The sequence below is a fragment of the Giraffa tippelskirchi genome, chromosome 8 (genome assembly GCF_054371585.1).
Source record: "Giraffa tippelskirchi isolate mGirTip1 chromosome 8, T2T-mGirTip1v1.2.pri, whole genome shotgun sequence".
Taxonomy (NCBI): Eukaryota; Metazoa; Chordata; class Mammalia; order Artiodactyla; family Giraffidae; genus Giraffa; species Giraffa tippelskirchi.
The window spans coordinates 23,777,702-23,804,279 of record NC_137282.1 but is presented as its reverse complement, the minus strand read 5'-3'; the positions used below and the strand labels follow the sequence as shown (position 1 = coordinate 23,804,279).

At 39.1% G+C, this 26,578-nt stretch overlaps 2 protein-coding genes across 11 annotated transcripts in view; both read left to right on the top strand.

Annotated features, from left to right (window-relative positions):
• LOC145518056 (U3 small nucleolar RNA-associated protein 14 homolog A-like) overlaps positions 1–16,386 on the top strand; it is a 201,013-nt gene extending 184,627 nt beyond the window's left edge. For 3 of the 4 annotated variants that reach the window (XM_081521499.1, XM_081521501.1, XM_081521500.1), the window contains one exon: positions 11,722–16,386. In XM_081521499.1, the coding sequence (XP_081377625.1) occupies positions 11,753–14,092 (2,340 nt within the window). In that variant the 5' untranslated portion in view covers positions 11,722–11,752 and the 3' untranslated portion in view covers positions 14,093–16,386. Of the gene's footprint in view, positions 1–9,105; positions 9,580–11,721 lie in introns of those variants that run through there. The other variant, XM_081521502.1, reaches the window with a different exon arrangement.
• MSR1 (macrophage scavenger receptor 1) overlaps positions 1–26,578 on the top strand; it is a 681,840-nt gene that overhangs the window by 184,619 nt on the left and 470,643 nt on the right. The gene's annotated exons all lie outside the window — the stretch shown is intronic.

Here is a 26,578-nt window from a genome sequence, read left to right as displayed (position 1 = left end):
CTCTTCTGACTGTTTGAATAAAGTAGGAAGTAAGATTATCTGCTGAGAATGAAGATGAGAGGAAGGGTTGAAGGCTTGAGGACAGAGAGGAGGAGATGGGAAATACTCATCTAAGAAAGAGAACCGTGGATGGATTAGAGAAAGTATGCTATGATTCCCAGAAAGCATTAAGGCTTGGTTCATGGTCCCTAGTAGCTCAGTTGGTAAAGAATCCTCCTGCAATGCAGGAGACCCCAGTTCAATTCCTGGGTCAGGAAGATCCCCTGGAGAAGGGATAGGCTACCCACTCCAGTATTCTTGAGCTTCCCTTGTGGCTCAGCTGATAAAGAATCCGCCTGCAATGCGGGAGACCTGGATTTGATCCAAGAGTTGGGAAGATCCCCTGAAGAAGGGAAAGGCTACCCACTCCAGTATTCTGGCCTGGAGAATTCCATGGCTGTATAGTCCATGGGGTCGCAAAGAGTCGGACACGACTGAGCGACTTTCATTTATGGTCATGAGTGTAAAGTAAGGAAGACCAGATGACCTGATTTTGGATTTTCCTTCATCTAGATTCACTTGCTCAGGTTCAGGTGAGAGAGTAGGCAGAGAGTTGGATTGAAGCAGTATAGCATTTCAACAGCATAGAGAAAGAAGTCAGATGTAGGGGGTGTTCAAAAGTAGAAGGTGGTGGTGATAATGGGTTGGAGATTCTGCTGGGATCTAAGTGTTGTTTGAATCGGAGTGCCAGAGGAAGTGACTTAGACGCAAGGTGATGTTCAAAGAATAGGAATCTTGACATTGAAATTATGCAGAAAATGCTGTTATTGTTTGTGACAGAGTCTAGTTATGGCCATAATAATGATTTCAAATTCCTAAGTTCTCTGTGTGTGTGTGTGTTTTAATATACTTTGTAGAAGCAAAAAATAGTACTATAACACCATATCAGGTAGTATTGGAACTGTATACAATTTTTAGGGAGTAGGTAACAAGGAAAATAGTATCACCATGGCTGGTGATAGCAATTCTGCATTTATAAAAATGCAGAACTGTGCAAAGTATCTTAATCTTAACTCACTTTGACACATACACACACACACACACTTTCCCCCCAAAGTTTTGAAATATGTGGTTGCTGTATAGATCACTGCCCACCTGGAAACTACTCAATTCGTAGACATTTTCAATCTGGTTTCTAGGCAGTTCTCCTAGCAATAAAGCAGTACCTCCGTGAATACAAAATGATTTACGGATAAACTGAAACTGCAGCATTCCTGCTGTTCTTTTGACCTTTGAGAGTCAGATGCAAAATCCAATATCACAGATGACAAAATTTTTATAGGATCAAGACATGACCTGGAATTAGTTTCAGTGCACTTTAGTAGTAGCACTCTGATCTAGAAAATCAAGGTTTGTTGAGATCAATGAGTTTCCATTATTTCTTGCTTGATATTACTCATTTAAGTTCTAATTTAAATACATCTTATTTGTTAGAAGATGTTGATTTTCAGTATATGCTGATGATGTTTAATACCTTTTCACGTCACTGAAATATGTTTATAGTAATCATATTATTCAAGCCAGAGAACGATATCTAAGATAAAATTTGATTGAGTTATGCCCATTTTCTTGATGGCATTACAATAAAGAAATTTATCTGTGTGTGTCTATGTGTATCTATGTATGTGTTTATCTATCTATTTATCTACTTATATTCTTCTGAATCTATAAAGCCACAGAACTTTGAAAACTATCTTGACAAACCATATTACAACAAAAGAATTAAAACAACATATGAAAGTATAGACTAAATTTGTCATGGAAACTTCTTTGCCTTCTTTGCACTAAATCCTCTAACAGTGTTATTTACCACATAGAATAAGACAGCCTTCTTTACAACTTAATTGTTCTTCCAAATATCATACTTTACTTCCTGAGACTTTTGAGAGACGTTTTGGGCCCGTGATTTTAACTCTCCTTTTGGTCCCCAGTTCCAGTGTCAACCAGGTTAAGCTTGGCAACAATGCTCCACAGGTTAAGTGGAATAGGATTTATTTTCAATTATACCGTCATGTGATTTGTGAGGCTAAACATAAATAAGGAATGAGAAATTCAGGTAAGTCAAGTGGTGCAAAAATTCAGTAGAGAATTAGGACCCAGCAAGAATGTTTCTTTATATTTATTTGTTTTGAGAGGAAATTTAATTTTCAGAGTCTTTTCTGAAAAACGGTAGAAATGATCAGAGGGCAGAAATTGTTTATATTTGGAAACTTTCAGTGTGCTTCCTTGATCACAGTTGGAATGCCTTAGCAACTTTTGACCAAATTTCTGCTTTTGGTCTCAAAAAGTAGATAGAGAGGAAAGGGCATGATAGAATAAAGAAAAAAGTTACCTTTTTTTTTTTTTTTTGAGAAGTATTAGTGTTAGCCATCTCCATGATGTGATTTCAGACTCAAGTATCTGAAATATTGAATACTTTCTCTGCTGACTTCTTGTTGTCTGATGTTTTCCCATTATCTTTATTTTTCTATGAAGACATACAAGACCTTCTAGAACTAACACCAAAAAAAAGATGTCCTTTTCATCATAAGGGACGGGAATGCAAAAGTAGGAAGTCAAGAATTGACTTGAAAACAGGCAAATTTGGCCTTGGAGTACAGGATGAAGCAGGGCAAAGGCTAACAGAGTTTTGTCAAGACAACGCATTGGTCATAGCAAAGACCTTCTTCCAACAACGCAAAAGACGACTCTACACATGGACATCACCAGATGGTCAATGCCAATATCAGATTGATTATATTCTTTGCAGCCAAAGATGGAGAAGCTCTATACAGTCAGCAAAAACAAAACCAGGAGTTGACTGTGGCTCAGGTCATGAACTCCTTATTGCAAAATTCAGACTTAAATAGAAGAAAGTAGGGGAAACCACTAGACCATTCAGGTATGACCTAAATCAAATCCCTTATGATTTTACAGTGGAAGTGACAAATAGTTTCAAGGGATTAGATCTGATAGAGTGCCTGAAGAACTATGGACGGAGATTTGTAGAATTGTACAGGAGGCAGTGATCAAAACCATCCCCCCAAAAAAGAAATGCAAAAAGGCAAAATGGTTGTCTGAGGAGGCCTTACAAATAGCTGAGAAAAGAAGAGAAGTGAAAGGCAAAGGAGAAAAGGAAAGATATATCCATTTGAAGGCAGAGTTCCAAGAACACCACAGAGAGATAAGAAAACCCTGCTAAGTGATCAATGCGAAGAAGTAGAGGAAAACAATAGAATGGGAAAGACTAGAGATCTCTTCAAGAAAATTAGAGATACCAAGGGAACATTTCATGCAAAGATGGGCTCGATAAAGGACAGAAATGGTAGGGACCTAACAAAAGCAGAAGATACTAAGAAGAGGTGGCAGGAATACACAGAAGAACTATACAAAAAGATCTTCATGACCCAGATAACCACAACGGTGTGATCACTCACCCAAGAGTCAGACATTCTAGAATGCAAAGTCAAGTGGGCCTTGGGAAGCATCACTGCGAACAATGCTAGTGGAGGTGATGGAATTGTAGCTGAGCTGTTTCAAATCCTAAAAGATGATACTGCGAAAGTGCTGCACTCAATATGCCAGCAAATTTGGAAAACTCAGCAGTGGCCACAGGACTGGAAAAGGTCAGTTTAATTCCAATCCCAAAGTAAGGGAATGTCAAAGAATGTTCACCACACATTTGCACTCATCTCACATGCAAGCAAAGTGCTTCTCAAAATTCTCCATGTGAGACTTCAACAGTACGTGAAACATGAACTTCCAGATATTCAAGCTGGATTTAGAGAAAGCAGGGGAACCATAGATCAAATTGCCAACATCCTTTGGATCATCAAAAACGCAAGAGTTCCAGAAAAACATCTACTTCTGCTTTATTGACTACGCCAAAGCCTTGACTGTGTGGATCACAACAAACTGTGGAAAATTCTTAAAGAGATGGGAATACTAGACCTCCTGAGAAATCTGTATGCATGTCATGAAGCAGCAGTTAGAACTGGACATGGAACAACAAACTGGTTCCAAATTGGGAAAGGAGTACGTCAAGGCCGTGAGTTGTCACCCTGTTTATTTAACTTCTATGCAGAGTACATCATGCAAAATGCCAGGCTAGATAAAGAACAAGCTGGAATCCAGGTTGCCGGGAGAAATATCAATAACCTCAGATATGCAGATGACACCACCCTTATGGCAGAAAGTGAAGAAGAACAAAAGAGCCTCTTGATGAAAGTGAAAGAGGAGAGTGCAAAAGTTGGCTTAAAACTCTACATTCAAAAAATGAAGATCATGGTATCTGATCCCATCACTTCATGGGAAATAGATGGGGAAACAGTGGAAACAGTGACTAAACTGAGAAAACTTTATTTTGGGGGGCTCTAAAATCACTGCCTGTGGTGACTGCAGCCATGAAATTAAAACAAGCTTGCTCCTTGGAAGAAAAGCTATGACCAACCTAGACAGCATATTAAAAAGCAGAGACATTACTTTGCTGACAAAGGTCTTTCTAGTCAAAGCTATGGTTTTCCTGTAGTCATATATGGATGTGAGAGTTGGACTGTAAAGAAATCTGAGCACTGAAGAATTGATGATTTTGAACTGTGGTGTTTGAGAAGACTCTTGAAAGTCACGTGGACTGCAAGGAAATCAAAACAGTCAATCCCAAAGGAAATTAGTCCTGAATATTTTTTGGAAGGAGTGATACTGAAGCTGAAACTCCAATACTTTGTCCACCTGTTGTGAAGAACTGACTCATTGGAAAAAACCCTGATGCTGGGAAAGACTGAAGTCAGGAGAAGGGGACGGCAGATGATAAGATGTTTGGATGGCATCGCTGACTTGATGGGCATGAGTTTGAGTAAGCTCTGGGAGTTGGTGATGGACAGGGAAGCGTGTCGTGCGCCATCCATGGACTGCAAAGAGGCGAACATGACTGAGTGAACTGAACCGATCTTTCTTTTTTAATTATTTAAAACCTTATTCTTTGCAGCCAAAGATAGAGAAGCTCTATACAGTCAGCAAAAACAAGACCAGGAGCAGACTGTGGCTCAGATCATGAACTGCTTATTGCCAAATTCAGACTTAAATTGAAGAAAGTAGGGAAAACCACTAGACCATTCAGGTATGACCTAGATCAAATCCCTTATGAGTATACAGTGGAAGTGAAAAATAGATTTAAGGGACTAGACCTGATAGACAGAATGCCTGATGAACTATGGACAGAGGTTCGTGACATTGTACAGGAGACAGGGATCAAGAAAATCCCCATGGAAAAGAAATGCAAAAAAGCAAAATGGCTGTCTGAGGAGGCCTTACAGATAGCTGGGAAGAGAAGAGAAGCGAAATGCAAAAGAGAAAAGGAAAGATATTCTCATCTGAATGCAGAGTTCCAAAGAATAGCAAGGAGAGATAAGAAAGCCTTCCTCAGTGATCAGTGCAAAGAAATAGAGGAATACAACAGATTGGGAAAGACTAGAGACCTCTTCAAGAAAATTAGAGATACCAAGGGAACATTTCACACAAAGATAGGCTCGATAAAGGACAGAAATGGTATGGACCTAACAGAAGCAGAAGATATTAAGAACAGGTGGCAAGAATACACAGAAGAACTGTACAAAAAAGATCTTCACGACCCAGATAATCACGGTGGTGTGATCTCTCACCTAGAGCCAGACATCCTGGAATGTGAAGTCAAGAGGGCCTGAGGAAGCATCACTACGAACAAAGCTAGTGGAGGTGATGGAATTCCAGTTGAACTATTTCAAATCCTCAAAGGTGATGCTGTGAAAGTGCTGCACTCGATATGCCAGCAAATTTGGAAAACTCAGCAGTGGCCACAGGACTGGAAGAGATGCTGTGAAAGTGCTGCACTCGATATGCCAGCAAATTTGGAAAACTCAGCAGTGGCCACAGGACTGGAAGAAGTCAATCCCAAAGAAAAGCAATGCCAAAGAATGCTCAAACTACCGCACAATTGCACTCATCTCACATGCTAGTAAAGTAGTGCTCAAAATTCTCCAAGCCAGGCTTCAGCAATACGTGAACCGTGAACTTCCAGATGTTCAAGCTGGTTTTAGAAAAGGCAGAGGAACCAGAGATCAAATTGCCAATATCCGCTGGATCATCGAAAAAGCAAGAGAGTTCCAGAAAAACATCTATTTCTGCTTTATTGACTATGCCAAAGTCTTTGATTGTGTGGATCACAATAAACTGTGGAAAATTCTGAAAGAGATGGGAATACCAGACCATCTGACCTGTCTCTTGAGAAACCTGTATGCAGGTCAGGAAGCAACAGTTAGAACTGGACATGGAACCACAGACTGGTTCCAAATAGGAAAAGGAGTACATCAAGGCTGTATATTGTCACCCTGCTTATTTAACTTCTATGCAGAGTACATCATGAGAAACTCTGGGCTGGAAGAAACACAAGCTGGAATCAAGATTGCCGGGAGAAATATCAATAACCTCAGATATGTGGATGACACCACCCTTATGGCAGAAAGTGAAGAAGAACTAAAGAGCCTCTTGATGAAGGTGAAGGAGGAGAGTGAAAAAGTTGGCTTAAAGCTCAACGTTCAGAAAACTAAGATCATGGCATCTGGTCCCATCACTCCATGGGAAATAGATGGGGAAACAGTGGAAACAGTGTCAGACTTTACTTTTTTGGGCTCCAGAATCACTGTTGATGGTGACTGCAGCCATGAAATTAAAAGACGCTTACTACTTGGAAGGAAGGTTATGGCCAACCTAGATAGCATGTTTAAAAGCAGAGACATTAGTTTGCCAACAAAAGTCCATCTAGTCAAGCCTATGGTTTTTCCAGTGGTCATGTATGGATGTGAGAGTTGGACAGTGAAGAAAGCTGAGCGCCGCAGAATTGATGCTTTTGAACTGTGGTGTTGGAGAAGACTCTTGAGAGTTTCTTGGACTGCAAGGAGATCCAATCAATCCATCCTAAAAGAGATCAGTCCTGGGTGTTCATTGAAAGGTCTGATGTTGAAGCTGAAGCTCCAATAGTTTGGCCACCTCATGCGAAGGGCTGACTCATTGGAAAAGACCCTAATGCTGGGTAGGATTGGGGGCGGGAGGAGAAGGGGACGACAGAGGATGAGATGGTTGGATGACATCACCGACTCGATGAACATGGGTTTGGGTAGACTCCGGGAGTTGGTGATGGACAGAGAGGCCTGGCGTGCTGCAATTCATGGGGTCGCAGAGAGTCGGACACGACTGAGCGACTGAACTGAACTGAAAACCTTATTCACAGTTAAAGTAAAAATGCCTGTATGTCACCCAACTAAATTTTTTGGGCAAATGTGATAAACTTTGCAAGTCCCTGCCCTCAGGTCAAGTTTTGAAGGAGAGAGAGTAGAGAGTGGAATAGTGGAAATCATCACTCTTATGTTCTTCCATTCAAACTTTCTCCTCCGCTATACAGGCAGTATTCCCACCTGATTTACTCCCCTCCCACACCTCCTCCATCCCTGTGTCTTTTTTGTTTTTCCTGAGTATATTCTTCTTGGACTGATTTTTAATTTATAAAGTCCCGGAAAATTTCCAGTATATGTCTCAGTTTTGATGCCTCTGTTTATTTTTTTTAAATTTTCTGAGCACTGTATACTTCTTTAGTCCACAAATTCATTTTTTTCCTCTTGCATCTCATGGACATTTTCTTCAATATATAAATGAACCTTTTCTCTTTCTTCCATTTATAGGACAGAATACAAGATTTCCATGAAATAAAGTACAGTTTATTTTCCTCTCCTGGATCAGCATTATTTGTCTGATACATCTATTAACTCTTTTCTCAGAGATATGTAATCTCTTTGTCTTTGTTCTCTCTGCTCATTTGGCCTTTTTTTCAGTATTTGGCCACATATATTCTGTTTGTGCCGTTTTGCATGTATTTATTATTTTTCTGATAGTGATGTTTTGATCTCCACTTTGTCTTTTTTGCTTTTCTATTTCATCCTTCACTTTATTCTGTTGTCTTATCCTTTCATCTTGGATGTCTTGTTTTATTGATTTCATGTTGTCCATGATTTCTTCTAAAGAGCAAACAATTCTTTGTGGAGATTTTTTCCCCTGTTTGTGTGGTACTGTTTAAGTCTGTAATTGATTCTTTTTTGTTCTTTGTTTCTGTGTTTTTTAAAAAATTTCATTGAACTTTTCCTCCTTATTTTGTTTGAAATTTAAATTGAGAAAATATTTACATGTTTCTTATAATCAGAAAAAAATATAGAGGTATATAAAGACTTTTTGCTACACTCCTCCCAACCCCACCCCCTTAGGTTATTATTGCTAATGATCTTGTGTGTATATGTTCATATTTTTCCTGTTATTAATATATATATGTACACACATATATGCCTGTACATATGATTTTTTTTCTTTAAAAATAAGGTATAATTTCACATATGTTTTTGAAATTTGTTTTTTAAAAATTAGCTTTTTCAAAATTTAATATCACTATTGAGGATTTTTTTTTTTGGTTACTGTAAACAATGCTGCCATAGATACTTATATATGTAATATATATTCTTATATACTAATGCTTTTATATTGAATTGATTTCATTCAATAAAATGCTTTTATTGAATTAAATTCAAAAGGGGAATTATGGGTCAGAGGACATGTACATTTTGTTATTGATAGACACTGTTGGATTACTTTGCTGAATGCTCATAACAGTTCAGGCTTGGATCAGCATTGCATTGAGTGAATATTTACCCATTTGCTAAGAGACGTATTCAGAGGAAGAAATTGAGGGCCTTCCTCAGATACCGTGCTGTTAGTCAATAAAAATACAGCATATGGATTTTGTGTTTATATAATTTCTTTTCAGCATATAATATTTGTTTTGGGGGATTTGAAAATATCATAAAACTGGTATTGCGATATATTAATAGGTTTGAGAGGTCCCAGCCTATCAATGATACTTGAAACAACAGGGTTAATTTTTGTCCACATCAAGGGATGACTTAATAGAAAGCCTAATATAGTTCTGGGTACATGAATAGGGCTTGTGTGATGTAAGGCTTTTTTCTAGGAAGAACAGAAGGGGAGCTGGTTTTAATTCTAGAACCCAAACGCCGGAATGCTAAGGGCCTTACCCTGAGCGCAACACTTTTATTAGCTGGGCTAGTTCTTTGGCAGGTAGTTCATTCTAGTATAGTATTATTACTAGCAAAGACCTTTTTAATTTTCTCTGGAGTGTACATGTTTGGCTGTTGGCATCCTGTGTGCAATAGCTAGAAGGGGGTATGGGTTAAAAATTTCATATAAGACCTTTAAGCCATCTCCTCCTGCTCAGTTTCTTACTGTCAGGCTCTGTGAGACCATGCAATGGGCTGATTGCTCTGAAATCCTGATGAGCAGGTGGCTGCTCTCCACAGCTGTGGGACCCTTCTGCGTCCTTCACTGTGTACTTTCATTATTATAGAATGTTTTGGATAGACCCCGTTCACTATTGGCTTCCACCATTTCTCTTTATTGTTGATGGACTGTAACTTTGTTATGCTCTTGTTGTTATTTTCACAAGGCCTCAAAAGGAGAAGAGAAATGCAGGTATGTAGTCTGCCATTCTGAAATGGAAAATTCTAATTTTTATGTAGATAAAAATGTTTGTCCTCTACAGAGTTGACCCTTCATCTTATTTAAACACACTGTTTTTATCTATCTTTACTAGTGGTAGTATTTTTGCATATTTTCCATCTCACTTTATATAACTGTATTAGCATTTAATTGGCATTTATAGGACTTCTATGTAATATGTTTCAATTTTGTTAGACTCTTCCCCCATCTTCCCCGAGACATGCTGGTCTTACTTTCTTAAATGATGTCTTTTGTTTTTTGTTCCTCTGTTTTTTTCGCAAAATAAAATTTTGTGGCCCTGGATAGTTTTACTTCATTTAGAGGTTAGGATCACCAAGTATAAAGTTCTGAAGGTAGAGTTCATTTTTTCTCCATCCTTGCATTCCTAAAGGATCTGTGTAGAGATTCAAGAAGCCTTGATGAAATGAGTAGCTGCAAGGAAACATTTCTCTCACTCACTTCTATTAACTTGTTTAGTCATTCATTCAGCAAACATTTACTGACGAGCCACTGTGTTCCAACCATTGAGCACTACTGTACACTGGTGGTCCAGAGCCAAACAAGGCTGCGGTGCCTTCTAGAAGTTCAGAAATGTAGCACTTATCATTTATCTTGCTCTGTGCTCTGTGAAGTCTGTGAAAGTCTTTTGTCCCTAATAGAAAGGTGGTTGAGGGTGAAAGCTATTTCATGTATTTCTTTGGAGCTCATTCCCTTCCCACTCCAGAAAAATACCTGGGTGGGTCCACGGTCCCCTCAGGTCTGTGTTCTGGTGTCATCAAGAACTTTAAGATGTTCTCTGTGAGTGGGCATGTTCTTCCCATGGCTCTTTCTTAAAACCACATTCATATGCTTCTTCAACACTTTAAATATAGTAAGTGTACAAAAATTTTAACCATGTAAATATCATGGTAGGGATGGTAGAAGTTGTATTAGGTAGTGTCTGGAACAGGAAATTTGTTTTCACTTGAGCAGTGTTAAGACAGAGTAAGACTAGTACACATTTTAAGGAGATGGTATCCAGGGATGGCAGGAATGAAGATTTGGGTTTTGGGAGTGATGAGTCAGAATTTTTCAGTAGCTCTTTCCGTTTCCTTAAGTCAAAGCACAGAAGACTACGACAAGAAAACACAGAGAGGGTGGCAGGAAGTACCTAGCTTCTATTACCAGTTGAGTTTTTTTGCTGAGTTTACTTTGTTGGAGTTTTGCTGCATGCTAGATTTTTTTTTTTTTCTTAGTATGATTCATAGAAAATCTATTTATTAGCTCACTGTTTTTTCGTCTTTTTCTCACTCCTGAGAATTTGAGTATCTTTAATTTTTATATAGTTTTTTCTTAATTTAAAAAAATATGTAGTAGTAAGTGTGGGAACAGAACTTTAAATAATTGTTGTATGGATTACTTCACTGTAGTATGTATGCCAGTTATATATAAATATATACAATATGTTACAACATAGTATAGCATAGCACAGCAAAATGTACAAAATCCTTTCTACCTATTAGTTTAAGTGGAGCTCAAATTTAATTCTGCCACAATGTCTTCCTTGAACAAGTGTCTAGAAGTCATCTTGCCCACTTATCTAGAATATGTATTTAGCACTTAGCTAGCATTACAAGGAAGTTTATGATATATGTTTAAATATTAGGAGTAATATAAGTAATACTATGTAGCTTGTAGTATGTATTTATTATATGCTAGGCACAGTGGTAGCTAAACACAGGTAAAAACTCCCAATAAGTAAGAATAATGTGTTTGAGGTCATCATACCTCCATTATATCATGATGTCTGCATAAAAAGAACATTGAACAAAATAATCTAATTATTGGTTGATTTTTGTAGATAATTTTGTTTCCCATCTTTAAATCAAGAACTTTAGAAATATTATCACATCATTAATTTTCTATAGTATTTGAAATTGCCCTTAACATTGGATTTCATTTATTAGATATTCAGAACTTCAGTATGATCAAGATTTATATATCTTTGTAATAGAATAATGGTAATTGATAACATCTATTGATTGTTTATTACGTGTCAGATGCTATTGTAATCATTTTAAAAGATTAGGTCTATTGAGTCTTTGTATTAACTACCCTTATTATCCCCAATTTCAGAGGAAGAAATTGGGAGCTTTCCCCAAATGCTATGCTGCCTGTCAATAAAAATACAGCATTGCTTTCGACTTCCGCTCCTGGTCCATGTGAGAGAGAGGCTGCTGAGATGAGTGTGAACCAGGCTGCGGAGAGCAACCTTCTGGCTTCGAACCAACAGAAAGAACTAGAGGATTTGCCAAAAGACTACCCCTTGAGCACCAGTGAAGATGAAGGGGAAAATGATGGAGAAAGAAAGCATCAGAAGCTTCTGAAATCAATCAGTTCACTTAATGGAAAGGATAGGCAGAAATTGGCTGAGAGGTCTGAGGCTAGTCTGAAGGTGTCAGAGTTCAGTGTAAGTTCTGAAGGATCAGGAGAAAAGCTAGTCCTTTCGGATCTGCTTGAGCCTGTTAAAACTTCATCCTCATTGGCTGCCGTGAAAAAGCAGCTGAATCGAGTGAAATCGAAGAAGACTGTGGAGTTACCACTTCACAGAGAAGAGATTGAGTGGATCCACAGAGAACTGGCATTCAATAAAAGCTCCCAAATCCTCTCCAAATGGGATCCTGTCGTTCTGAAGAACCGGCAAGCAGAGCAGCTGGTTTTTCCCCTGAGCAAGCCCCAGTCAGCCTTTGCTCCCATGGAACATGTGGTCAGTGGCTGGAAGGCAGGAACTCCCCTGGAGCAGGATATTTTTAATCTTCTCCATAAGAACAGGCAGCCCGTGACAGACCCTTTACTGACTCCCATGGAAAAGGCCTCTCTCAAAGCTATGAGCCTGGAAGAGGTAAAGATGCGCCGAGCAGAGCTTCAAAGGGCTCGGGCCTTGCAGTCCTACTATGAGGCCAAGGCTCGAAGAGAGAAGAGAATCAAAAGCAAAAAGTATCACAGAATTCTGAAGAAAGGAAAGGCCAAGCAAGCCTTGAAAGATTTTGAGAAGGTGCAGAAGGTCAATCCTGCTGCGGGACTGGAAGAACTGGAAAAACTTGACAAGGCCAGAATGATGGAGCGAATGAGCCTTAAGCACCAGAACAGTGGGAAATGGGCAAAATCAAAGGCAATTATGGCCAAATATGACCTGGAGGCTCACCAGGCTATGCAGGAACAGCTGGCCAGGAACAAAGAGCTGACGCAGAAGGTCCAGGCGGCCTCTGAGAGTGAGGAAGAGGAGGGAGGCCAGGAGGAAGAGGAAGAACCCCTTGTCCCTGACATGGTGAATGGGGTGCAGATAAAGGCAAACGGACTGAACCCCTGGATGTTGTGGAATCACTTCAGTGATGCCAAAGAGGCTGAGGTCCAGAAAGACCTGGAAGATCCTGCTGAGCCTGAAGCCCAGGAGACTTCTGAAAGTGAGGAAGAAAGAGCAGTGGTGGAAGAAGAAACTCTCTTTAAAGAATATGAGGAAAGGCGATCATTTAGACAGAAGTCTGAGCTCAGCCACATGGCAGAGCCAGTGCACAGACGTGTAACAAAGGATCCTAGCAGCCAGGAGGTGTTGTCCAAATTGAGGGCACTGTCTCAGAAGCTCATCAAGGAGAACCATCAGTCAGGGAAGCAAGAACTGAGTTCAGCGAGGACAGCTCAGAGAGAGGAACCTGCCAGGGAGGAAGAGGAGCCCATGTTGCTGCAGAGCCCAGAGAGAGCTCGGACTCTGGACGAGCTGGAGGAGCTGGGCAGAGAAGGGTGTGTTGAAAATAAGAAGCTTCCCAAAACTGCAGTGGAAGGGCTGCAGTTGGAGAAGAATCTAAGTAATCATATTGGCGCCCCCAAGGAGAGGAAAAGGAAGGAGCTAATGATTGATCTCCAGAACCTCCTAACCACAAAATCGCCCTCCGTGAAGTCCTTGGCAGTTCCCACGACTATACACAAGTTGGAAGATGAAGAAGAGAGAGATCAAAGGCAGATGATAAAGGAAGCTTTTGCTGGGGATGATGTCATCAGAGACTTTTTGAAAGAGAAGAGGGAAGCTGTGGAGGTGAGTAAGCCAAAGGACTTGGACCTGACTCTGCCTGGCTGGGGCGAGTGGGGTGGTATGGACCTGAAGCCCAGTGCCAAGAAGAGACGCCGGTTTCTCATTAAAGCCCCTGTGGGTCCTCCAAGGAAAGACAAGAATTTGCCTAATGTGATTATCAGCGAGAAGCAGAACATCCGTGCAGCAGCTCATCAGGTGCAGGGCCTTCCACATCCGTTCACACACCATCAACAATTTGAAAGGAGCATCCAGACCCCCATAGGATCTACATGGAACACCCAGAGGGCCTTCCAGAAGCTGACCATGCCCAAGGTAGTCACCAAGCCAGGCCATATCATTAAGCCTATCAAAGCAGAGGATGTGGGCTACCGATCTTCCTCAAGGTTGGACCTCTCTGTCATACAGAGGAATCCACAATGACTCGCCATACGTCACAAAAAACATCTGGAGAATAACTGTGTGGATTGAATTGCTGGAGTAGTGACACCTTGGTGCCAGGAACCAGTAGCCCCGACTGTTCCTCCGCTGGCCTGGTTTTACTTGGAGCTGCCAGATGATTCCAAAACAAGCTTAGCACACCATGGGTATAGTTAAGCCACATTTTAGAAAGAAAGCCATTTTTATCTGTTTAAAAAATATGTATATAGCATTTGGGTTTTGTGTTTATGTATTTAATTCTTTTTCAGTATTTGTTGTTTTTTTCAATCATATAACTTAAAGACTATATTATAAGAAACTATAGGACAAATTGGAGAAGGAAATGGCAACCACTCCTGTATTCTTGCCTGGGAAATCCCATGGACAGAGAAGCCTGGTGGGCTACAGTCCTGTGGGGATCACAAAGAGTTGGATATGGCTTAATGACTGAACAGCAACTTAGGACAAATATGTGGGAGAAGATACATTCTACATAGTATCTGACCTTTTTTTAAGGACAACCACTGGTTAAAAATCTGTATCAGTATAACCACTAATGAGGTGACTACTTTGGAAGAAAAGAAGGCTGTTGAGATAAGGTTACAGAGATACATGCAGTTGATTTGCTGCCTCATTCAAACTTAAGTGACTACAGGAAAAAAAAAACTGATGATGGAAGAACCACAAAATAATGTAAATGTTAGTGTGGTAAATTTTATAAAAATAAAATAACTGTTAAATCTGGTCAAAGAATGAACAAAAGCTTATCCACAGATGAGATAATCTTTTCTGTGTTAAGTTCCAGTAGGGATTTGTTGATCTAGAAAATTAACATGTGGTTCTACTTATTGGAACCCTCTTCCTCCTTAAATTATTTCCTCCTCATTTTTGCAGGGTGATTGGGCATAGGGATGTCACGATAGCTAGGAATTTAAAGAGTTTATTTGAATAAACTGAGATCTCTAAGCATAGCTATGTTTCTTCTCAGCTTCCAGATAATTTACTAGTTAACCATCGCAGCATCCTAGAGAGTTGGGATCAAAATATGCTTTTCACTTTGCAGGTTGCTTTAGGCAGAGACCAGATAAGCACCTTATCTGAGCTCGCTGGCAAGCCAGGGGCAGAGCAGGAATTAGAATGTCACACTCTGGATGCTTTATCTTGGGTTTAGTTGAGGAATTCTCACCACTTCCCTTGCAGACACCATGGCAAGTGGGGAAGCAAAGGTGAGGCGGAGAAGCAGTGCTACCTGGGTCTGCCTGAGGCTCTCATTGTGAATTTCTGTGTGTCTACGGGGAGTTAAGAACCCAGGAGCCAGTGAACTAACCTCCAGATAATAACATCAACAATCCATTTTTTCAAGTTCAAATATTTCTTTGAACTGACACCCTCATCTCCCTAGTTCACTGCCAAAGGCTAATACTGTGCTGAGCTTTACCATGAAAATCTTTTTCACTCTAGAAAACAGCTGAGAGGAAATAACATGACATTTTTCTCTTCAGTTAAACCTATAGCTCTGTTTACTCCAGAAAAGTACAATGCTTACTAAATAAAGATTTATGATCCTACATATGTTCTTTAAAAACCAACCTATATTAAGTATATAAAACTATCAATCAGCTAAGTGAAATTTAGCAAAATTGAAAAGACAGAGTGATAGGACAAATGGAAAAGCTGGAGACAAACTTACTGTTCCAAAATATTTATGGCTTCATACTGAAAACAAAAAGTACCCCAGAATAGGTCTGCATATTGAAAACATATGCTTAGATTCTGGAGTTTCACAGTTTTTAAACAAAGTTATTAAAACATAACTTGCCCAGTATTTTCTTGTCTTAGGCAAAATCACAAGTTTGATTTATGAAGATAGTCAGTTGTGATAAAACAGATCAGATCATAGTCATTTTACTTAAGTGATATGATTTTAATTCTTATCTAAACTCCAAACATTACTGAAAATGATAGAAAGAAGCCTCCAAAGCCACAAGAAAGACACTAGAACTAAACTGCTCCAAATTCACCCAAAAGTAAGATGGGGAGAGGTGATTAAAAATAGACTTATTTTTCATTTATTAGAGGAAATGTAGGAAAAAAATTGGAGAACAAATCTGCAAATCTTAAACCACAGTAAGCATTTTGTTCTGCTTTCGGTATTTTTCTAACCAATTGCACATATTATTGAAACAATTACTATCATTCTGTACATGCACTTTGTAATTGTTACTTCATTTCTCAATGTATTTCAGTGGTTGCTCATATTTTTCACTGTTGTTTGAATACATGGTTTAAAAGTAAAATGTCTTAGTCTGTCATTTGTGGTACAAAAATTCTTTTAACCAATTTTGCATATCTAGTCATTTGGATGTTTCCAAATTTTACATATTATAAATAATAGCTACAAGCTTTCAAAGCCTTGCAGACTTAAGCCTTTCTTTTATAGGAAGATACTGCACTATTATATTAAATTGTATAATTATGCTGTAATATATAGTCCTATTATAACTCAGCTTTATTAAGTTTTTCTTCAGATGGTTTTTTCTTTAAGAACAGAAGTGATTGTGGCTGGCACATCATTTTTCCATTAATTGCATCTGCCTTTTCTTCTCTCATGATTTTAATCTCTGATAGTTTCTTACATATTGGAGACAGCTGCTTTGTTCTACACACTAGTGTTCAGTTTTCACCAGTGTTGTCTTTGTTCTTCAGTGAATCCCATCTTGAGTGATTCTAATCTCATGAATATATTACTTTGGCCATTTTACCTTTAATTTATGTCCTTTTAATTTTAACTCACCTCCTAGCCAAATTCCTTTTTCCTATCAGTACATTATCTTACCCTCTCATCTCTCAGCTCTTATTTCAAAGGTCTATACTTTGAATTCTACTATGAACAGAAGACAGTTTTGTAAAGTCACATTTTCTGAAGTATCCTTTAAAGGATTCCATTCTTAAAGCTATGCTTTTTTAAGCTCAAGAAAAATTTTTGGTCCTCACACCTTCTTTGCATTTATTATTCTTTCTTTGAACAGGAAGTTAATTCAGCCTACTTATCACTTCTAAACTGGAATATTACTTTAGTTAAAATTGCTTTAGGAACATTACATGCAAAGATAGGCTCGATAAAGGACAGAAATGGTATGGACCTAACAGAAGCAAAAGATATTAAGAAGAGGTGGCAAGAATACACAGAAGAACTGTACAAAAAAGATCTTCACGCCCCAGATAATCAGATGGTGTGATCACTCACCTAGAGCCAGACATCCTGGGTTGTGAAGTCAAGTGGGCCTTAGAAAGCATCACTATGAACAAAGCTAGTGGAGTTGATGGAATTCCAGTTGAGCTATTTCAAATCCTGAAAGATGATGCTGTGAAAGTGCTTCACTTGATATGCCAGCAAATTTGGAAAACTCAGCAGTGGCCACAGGACTGGAAAAGGTCAGTTTTCGTTCCAATCCCAAAGAAAGGCAATGCCAAAGAATGCTCAAACTACCACACAATTGCACTCATCTCACACGCTAGTAAAGTCATGCTCAAAATTCTCCAAGCCAGGCTTCAGCAATACGTGAACCATGAACTTCCAGGTGTTCAAGCTGGTTTTAGAAAAGGCAGAGGAACCAGAGATCAAATTGCCAGCATCTGCTGGATCATTGAAAAAGCAAGAGAGTTCCAGAAAAACATCTATTTCTGCTTTATTGACTATGCCAAAGCCTTTGACTGTGTGGATCACAGTAAACTGTGGAAAATTCTGAAAAGAGATGGGAATACCAGACCACCTGACCTGTCTCTTGAGAAACCTGTATGCAGGTCAGGAAGCAACAGTTAGAACTGGACATGGAACCACAGACTGGTTCCAAATAGGAAAAGGAGTCCGTCAAGGCTGTATATTGTCACCCTGCTTATTTAACTTCTATGCAGAGTACATCATGAGAAACGCTGGGCTGGAAGAATCACAAGCTGGAATCAAGATTGCCGGGAGAAATATCAATAATCTCAGATATGCAAATAACACCACCCTTATGGCAGAAAGTGAAGAAGAACTGAAGAGCCTCTTGTTGAAAGTGAAAGAGGAGAGTGAAAAAGTTGGCTTAAAGCTCAACGTTCGGAAAACTAAGATCATGGCATCTGGTCCCATCACTTCATGGGAAATAGATGGGGAAACTGTAGAAACAGTGTCAGACTTTATTTTTTTGGGCTCCAAAATCACTGCTGATGGTGATTGCACCCGTGAAATTAAAAGACACTTGCTCCTTGGAAGGAAGGTTATGGCCAACCTAGATAGCATATTTAAAAGCAGAGACATTCCTTTGCCAACAAAAGTCCATCTTGTCAAGGCTATGGTTTTTCCAGTGGTCATGTATGGATGTGAGAGTTGGACGGTGAAGAAAGCTGAGTGCCGCAGAATTGATGCTTTTGAACTGTGGTGTTGGAGAAGACTCTTGAGAGTCCCTTGGACTGCAAGGAGATCCAGTCAATCCATCCTAAAAGAGATCAATCCTGGGCGTTCATTGAAAGGACTGATGTTGAAGCTGAGACTCCAATATTTTGGCCACCTCATGCAAAGAGTTGACTCATTGGAAAAGACCCTAATGCTGGGTAGGACTGGGGGCAGGAGGAGAAGGGGACAACAGAGGATGAGATGGTTGGATGGCATCACTGACTCGATGGACATGGGTTTGGGTAAACTCTGGGAGTTGGTGATGGACAGGGAGGCCTGGCGTGCTACAATTCATGGGGTCGCAAAGAGTCGGACACGACTGAGCGACTGAACTGAACTGATGGTAAGAGAAAAGCATCACAGTGGCTTAACCAGATAGAGCCTTTTATTTTCAGCTGATCAGAAGTCTAGAGGTAAGCAGTCTATAGCCAACACAGCTGGTCAAAGAAGTAACTGACGACCAAGGCTGGTTCTGGTTTCTGAACCTTCAACCTTAGGGTGACTTTATTGTTATGGTCGCAAAGTGGCTATACCAATTCTAGACATTGTTTTTCTCTCTCTCTAATAGATGTGTGTATGTACATGTATAATATATATATATATATAATTCAGTTCAGTTCAGCCACTCAGTCATGTCTGACTCTTTGTGACCCCGTGGACTGCAGCACCCCAGGCTTCCCTGTCCACCACCAACTCCTGGAGGTTACTCAAACTCATGTCCATCAAGTTGGTAATGCCATCCAATCATCTCATCCTCTGTCGTCCCCTTCTCCTCTTGCCTTCAGTCTTTCCCAGCATCAGGGTCTTTTCCAATGAGGAAGTTTTTCTTATCAGGTGGCCAAAGTACTGGAATTTCAGCTTCAGCATCAGTCCTTCCAATGAATATTCAGGATTGATTTCCTTTAGGATTGAATGGTTTGATCTCCTCACAGTCCAGGGGTCTTGGACTCTTAAGAGTCTTCTCCAACACCACAATTCAAAAGCATCAATTCTTCGGGGCTCAGCTTTCTTTATAGTCCAATTCTCACATCCATACATGACTACTGGAAAACCATAGCTTTGACTAGACGGACCTTTGTTGGCAAAGTAATGTCTCTGCTTTTTAATGTTCTGTCTAGGTTGTTCATAGCTTTTCTCCCAGGGAGCAAGTGTCTTTTAATTTCATGGCTGCAATCACCATCTGCAGTGATTTTGGAGCGCAAAAAAACACAGTCTCTCACTGTTTCCATTGTTTCCCCAGCTATTTGCTGTGAAGTGATGGGACCAGATGCCATGATCTTCGTTTTCTGAATGTTGAGTTTTAAGCCAACTTTTTCACTCTCCTCTTTCACTTTCATCAAAAGACTCTTTAGTTCTTCTTTGCTTTCTGCTGTGAGGGTGGTGTCATCTGCGTATCTGAAGTTATTGATATTTGTCCTGGCAATCTTGATTCCAGTCCTGTCCTTGATCTTAGTCATGTCCGACTCTTTATAGTCCATGGAAATCTCCAGGCCAGAATACTGGAGTGGGTAGCCTTTCCCTTCCCCAAGGGAATCTTCCCAACCCTGGGATCAAACCCAGGTCTCCCGCATTGCCAGTGGATTCTTTACCAGCTGAGCCACAAGGGAAGCCCATATATATAATAGGTATGTATCTTTTTTTTCTTTAAATTTTTATTGAAGTATAATTGATTTACTGTAGATGTGTATCTTGAAGAGGGAAAGGACAAGGAGAAGAAGGTATAAGTGTCCATTTTTTTTTTAATCATTATTAGGAAAATATTCTATTTGGGAAAGCTCCTCTCAGGACGTTTCTGTTTTTTGGCTAAGAGCTATGTCACATGGTCACCTATAGCTGCAATGGAGTTTGAGGACATGCATATATTTAGCTGCTACAGCTTTTTTTTTTTAAACAAAAAACTAGGATGAAGACCAATATTACAAGTGCAAAAGCCTTTTAACATTTGAATTTCTGTCATTACATGTAAAAAGAGAGCTACAAATGCAAGAATGTCTCTGGCTAGCTGGGAAAGGAGCTCTGAATGAAGAGGAGCACCTCTGCTCTTCTCTGAAACAGAGGACAAGCATTGCCTAGTGTGGTGAGACATTCCTAAGTGGTAGGAAACAGTCAGAGGTGAGATCTATTGATACTGCCTCTTTTATTATGAGAAAGTGAAAGTCACTTGATTGTGTCCCAACTGTTAGGGACCCCATTGACTATACAGTCCATGGAATTCTCCAGGCCAGAATACTGGAGTAGGTAGCTGTTCCCTTCTCCAGAGTATCTTCCCAACCCAGGGATCGAACCTGGGTCTCCTGCATTGCAGGCAGATTCTTTACCATCTGAGCCATCAGGTATATCATTCTAGTTTACAAAGCCTTTGAGGACATTGCATATGCTGTGTTTATTTTTTCTCCAAACTTGTGTATTGCCTCAATAATAGAGGTAAATAGTCACCAACAATTTGCTAAATTAGCATTATGTAATTAAATAGCGTAGATAAATTCAGGTATAGAGATACATTTACTGTGCTCTGGGGCACAGAGTGTAGACAGATGTCAGACTGGCTAATCTGTGGATGTGGTGGCCCTTGTGCCAGGCCTTATTATTAGGTAAGTGGGGCTTAGGAAGGAGGAGATGCTGAACGACAGGGAAGCATCCAAAACCAGGGACTAGCATGAACAGTAGGTAATCAATGAAGGAAGCAATGAGAGATGGAGAAGGAAACCCGGTCTGCATCATAGGAGCTCGTGTGTGTTAGTCACTCAGTCATGTCCGCCTCTTTGCGACCCCATGGACTGTAGCCCACCAGGCTCCTCTGTCCATGGAATTCTCCAGGCAAGAATACTGGAGTGGGTTGCCACGCCCTCCTCCAGGGGATCTTCCCAACCCAGGGATTGAACCCAGGTCTCCTGCATTTCAGGCAGATCCTTTACCATCTCAACCACCTGGGAAGTGCTGAGAATTGGAAATATTGTAACCTTTATTACATGACACACTCACTTCATTTTCTAGGTGTGGCTTGATTTCACTCATTCATATATTCATTTGTTTTTGTGTAAAATAACTTAATAAGCACTATGAATTATAAAGTGACACTAAACAAATGGTACCCACGACCATCTTGTACCCTTACTTCTTTTCCTGCTTCTTTGGTAGCCATTTCTTTCTTTTCTTTTTTATATGATTTTGTTGCATTTATATGTATCCCTTCAAAAGTGTGTATTTTTTTTTTTAGTTTAGCTTTCTGGAATGGTATGCTATATGTAATATTTTGGGAGAGTGTCTCTTAATGTAATATTATTTTCTAGGATCTATGCTATATTTCTTTTCTCACTTTTAATTATTTTTTCTTCTAGTTGTGATGAATTTAATTAAATCAATTTATTTTCCTAGTTAAATTTGTTGTCACTGGGACAAATTTATCAAGAGGCTTGGCCTAAGCCTAGTTTTATTTGTCATGGCCATGAAATAGTGAAATTCAATCTTAAATTCAACTTTAACTTAATTGAAATATCTTTGCTACCATCAAGTAAATATCAATAGTAAAATATAATTGTAGTCTTTTTGGCTTTGCACTATAGGACCTTTCCTCAGATGGACCTTAGTGAGATGATTTTAGCCAAACATCATAGATGCCACAATTTGTAGTTAACATCCTCCAGTCAGAATGTACGTGAAATATGTGTTAAAGTAGTAGATACTGGATATGTCAGTTACAGCTGCGTGTGAAGATAACTTTGAGTGATGTTGTATCTCTCAGATCAAGCAAAGCTGAGTATATGAAGTTTGTCATATTTGACCATTTAAACTTTTTAAGTTATTCTCAAGCTATAGGAAAAATTTGGCATCTGATTAAGTGGATAATACTTGTGCCCAGTTTCACAAGAAAGTATACAATTCCAGCATTTTTCTAGCATTGAATCAAAGGCTTTCTCGAGCACCTAGAATTGTGTATAGTTAGGACACGTCATGTATCAATAATGTATGCTCTTCTGGTGATGAATTTGAGATATACTAGATTCTCATTTACATTTTAATATAACATTTGTACTATTTCAAATTTATATTTTATAATATATATGAAAAAGCTAAAGTTTGAATATTTTATATACATGTTTTTATCTAATCTGAATTATATAATATTTATAAGGTCATTCTGTTTGTTTTAAGTATATATAGTAATTTGGAGTAGAAGGACGTTCTCATTATACTTTAATGAAGAAATGAGAATGATTTATGATTAATATTTCAGTTGTTTGTATGCCATGCATGAAATAATTTATTCTAGCAATACTTATATTTAAAGAGCTTCCTCTGTTAATTTTATTTCTCTAAAAGAGAGTTAGCAAAACTTACCCTCTCGTAGAGAGGGAATAGAGTGTAGTAGTTTGAAGTATGTCTTTTGGAATCAAAACTCATGGATACAAAACAAAGCCTGCCTCCTTCATATACTAACTGTGTGATCTTGGGCAAGTTACTTAACCATATGAAGACAGTTTCTTGATCTGTAAAATGGTATAAAAATTAGTTCCTTCCTAATAGGTAGTTATGGCTTCCCTGGTGGCTCAGCAGTAGAGAATCCACCTGCCAATGCAGAAGCCCTGGGTTCCATCTATGGGTTGGGAAGATCCCCTGGTGAAGGAAATGGCAACCGCTTCAGTATTCTTGTCTGGAAAATCCCATGGACAGAGAAGCCTGGTGGACTACACTCCACAGATTCAGAAAGAGTCGGACATGACTTAGCAACTAGACAATAACTTCCCAACCCAGGGATCAAACCCAGGTCTCCTGCACTTCAGGCAGATTCTTTACCATCTGAGCCACCAGGGAAGCCCAGACAATAACAACAATAGGTAATTGTAAAGAGTCAATGAAATAATATAAGATAGTCAATGTGTTATGGTACCTAATACATAGGAGGTTTTTAATATTTGGGCTTCAGGTGGCTACAAGGTAGGCCAAACCCAGACTCATGCTGGAGCAGCATCAGCTTTACTTATTTTCTATAGTGGGAATCAAGATTTTAATTTAGCACTTGTGTGTGTGTGTGTGTGTGTGTGTGTTTGGTATCTTTTTCATTGGGGAATTCCAGTATGTATTTGAGAAAGAATTTCTAATGTCTGTGGCCAATTTCATGAGACCTCAGATGGGAACAGACAACTAAACTGAGGTAAATTGTTTCTTCTATTAATACATTGTATGATGTCAGATTTTCCTCAGGAGATGGGGCCATAGATTGATGACATTTGCTCATCTCCTTCTTATTGTAGATATGTTTTAATTAGTTTCAGAATGATTTAATCAGACTGTTTATGTTCTAGTCATAAAGAACATACTATGATAGGTTTGCCATCCGTTGGAGATAAAAATGAAATCTTGAAGAAGTGGGCAGCTGATAGAAAGACTTTAATGAATGTTTAATGTTTTTCATATTTATGTGAGGGGCTTACCCTGACAGTAACATAAATGGTGTACAAGCCTAAGGGCTCAATGTCAGTTTTTCACTTCTTATTAAGCCTGTTGTAGGATGGTGTTCTGAATTTCCGAAGTTGTATACTGACATTACAAAGGGTGGCTTTAGTCCTACCTGGACATGTTTGCTCCAGCTGAATTCTGTTTTGAGTCTTTGCTTGCTCCCTCTTGGTTCCTGCCATACAGCACAGTAAGTCTGTTGATTGCAAAGTGCTTTTCTTCTTCAGGAGCCAATCTTCCTTTCAGTATTGTTTCTCTAAATTACACTTTATGGATTTTAGGCACCACTTTCATCTGTTTGGAATCTGAAGTGTGTTATCCCAGTACTTTAATATACAGTAGTTTATTCACCGAAATACATTCTGACAATATTTATTTCATGTTTGAATAACCTTGCCTCTCCTTCCTGATGTTTGTTTCCAAAACGTGGACCCATTATAGTAGCCTGCACGTCTTCTGTGACCATTGTTGTCTCTTCAAATTGAAGTACACAGTCCTAGCAAACTCAGTAAGAGGTCCAGCCAGGGAACAATTTTCTAATTTAAGACTGTCACTGCATATCATTTAGTTTCCCCTCAGATTTCTGATTGAGGTTGTTACAAGGGTATTGTAAAAGGAAGAGGAAGAGGGAAGCTTTTCTCTGAATATGATATCATGAAGTATATAAAGTTGACTTACAGTGGGAAAATTTTGTGTATTTTCTCCAATATGAAATGCTATTTGGCACAGTATATGTTTCCAGTGTCATGTTGCTATAGAATAGTTGCCTATTTGTCAGAATCTATTTGTCAGTTTTCTCAGTATCTGCAGGTGGTAAGTATGCTTCAGAATTCAGAGAAGGAAAATCGTGTGCTCCTAGGGATTCATGCAAGTGCTTGACAAAAATATGACCTTGTTTCTGAATATTTGCACAAAGTGAATGTGTGTAGTCAGAATATTGGTTAGATTTTTTTTGCTGACAGGGACAGTTTAATCCATCTTAATGAGTTGTGGCAATCATAACAATTTAGACATCAAAATTTTTCCAAATATATTTTATTTGTTAATTATTATATTTTCATTTACATCAATATAATTTACATAAGAAAGAAAGTGAAAAGACCCAAGTACCTGTGAGAAGAAGTTCTCTTAATGTAAATATCCTTATCTGGAGGTTTCCATGGACAGAGGAGCCTGGCGGGCTACAGTCCGTAGGATGGCAAAGAGTTGGACATGACTGAGCAACTAACACTTTCACTTTCACTTTCTCAGGTACAGTAGCATGTACATACTTAGGACAATGGCCTTGAAGAATGGGGAGCAAATAAGCTAAGGGGTATAAATTAAGGTATTTTGGGTTGCAAGTGATAGTGTAGCATATTAAATGGCATTTTGGTAACAGAGCCTTGTAATTTCACATAAGAAGTTCAGAGACAGGAAGTTCCAGGGCTGATTTACTGCTCAGTGGTGTCAGGGCTCTGTATCTTTCTTTTTTCCAGAGGAGAATATTTAAGTCAAAAGCTCCTAGCAGACTTCACCTGCCTGCTCAGAAGTGAATAACATGCCTATGTGCAAACCACTTTCTGACAGGGGTCCGGGGAGGGGAAGGTAGAACTGTGAGGGGCTGGGAGAAATCATGATTCATTCCCTGGGACTGCACCCTGCCCTGAGAATGTTGCCGTCTCAACAACATTGGAGTTGAGTTGACAAGGAAGAATGGGATGGGATGGCAAGGCTGCTGAGCATAACAAATACTTTTGCTGCATAAGCCCGACAAGAGCATAGATGGGAAGAGCGTGGATGGGAACTCTGACCATGAACTAGATCTAGTTAATCACAAAGCATGGAGAGAAACAGCAAAATGGTCATCTCTGAGTATTTTGCATTTTTCTTTGCAAACCCAAAGGAGTCACAATTAATAAACATCATAATAGTAAATTGGATAGAAGTGGCTTTAAATAATTATTTTCTGCTCTATTTGTGATGAAAGTATGGAGCCTTTCCTGGTTTGAAGCATAACTTCTCTTAGGGCATCTTTATCTGGTAACATCAGGTGAAATGTTCTTCTTGGGTAAAATTGTTTTGCAGCTGCTTGGTATACATACCAGTTGTATGATATGAATACAAATAAGGCTCAGAGGAATTTTTGGTAGCACTTGCTTAATCACGTAAGCTGAAATTGGCTTATCTTTGATGCATTAATTATCTCACGTTAAGGGAAATTAAGAGAATTCTCCAACTCTTTAAGAGGACCAGGCTGCCGAATAAGCTCTCAAAACACTTTTCACTCATAGAACACTCCATAAAATTTTCTGTTTGAGTCATAAGACTTTCAAAAACCCATGGCATATATAGTCAGAAACATGCATTACTTACATTTTGCAATTGGGAGACAATGCATATTTTATTTTAAAAATAAAATCTCAGAGTGGTAACACTGCATAGTCACCAAGAACACTGACTTTGGAGTCAGACTATCTGGGTTTGAATCCTTGCTCAGCCACTTAGCAGTTATGAGACTTTGAGGACGTTGTGCCTCTGCTTTCTCATCCATAAAATGGATATGAAGTTATTATGAGGATTGTGTTGTTCTTTTTATGTTCTTCAAATAGCATCTGGTT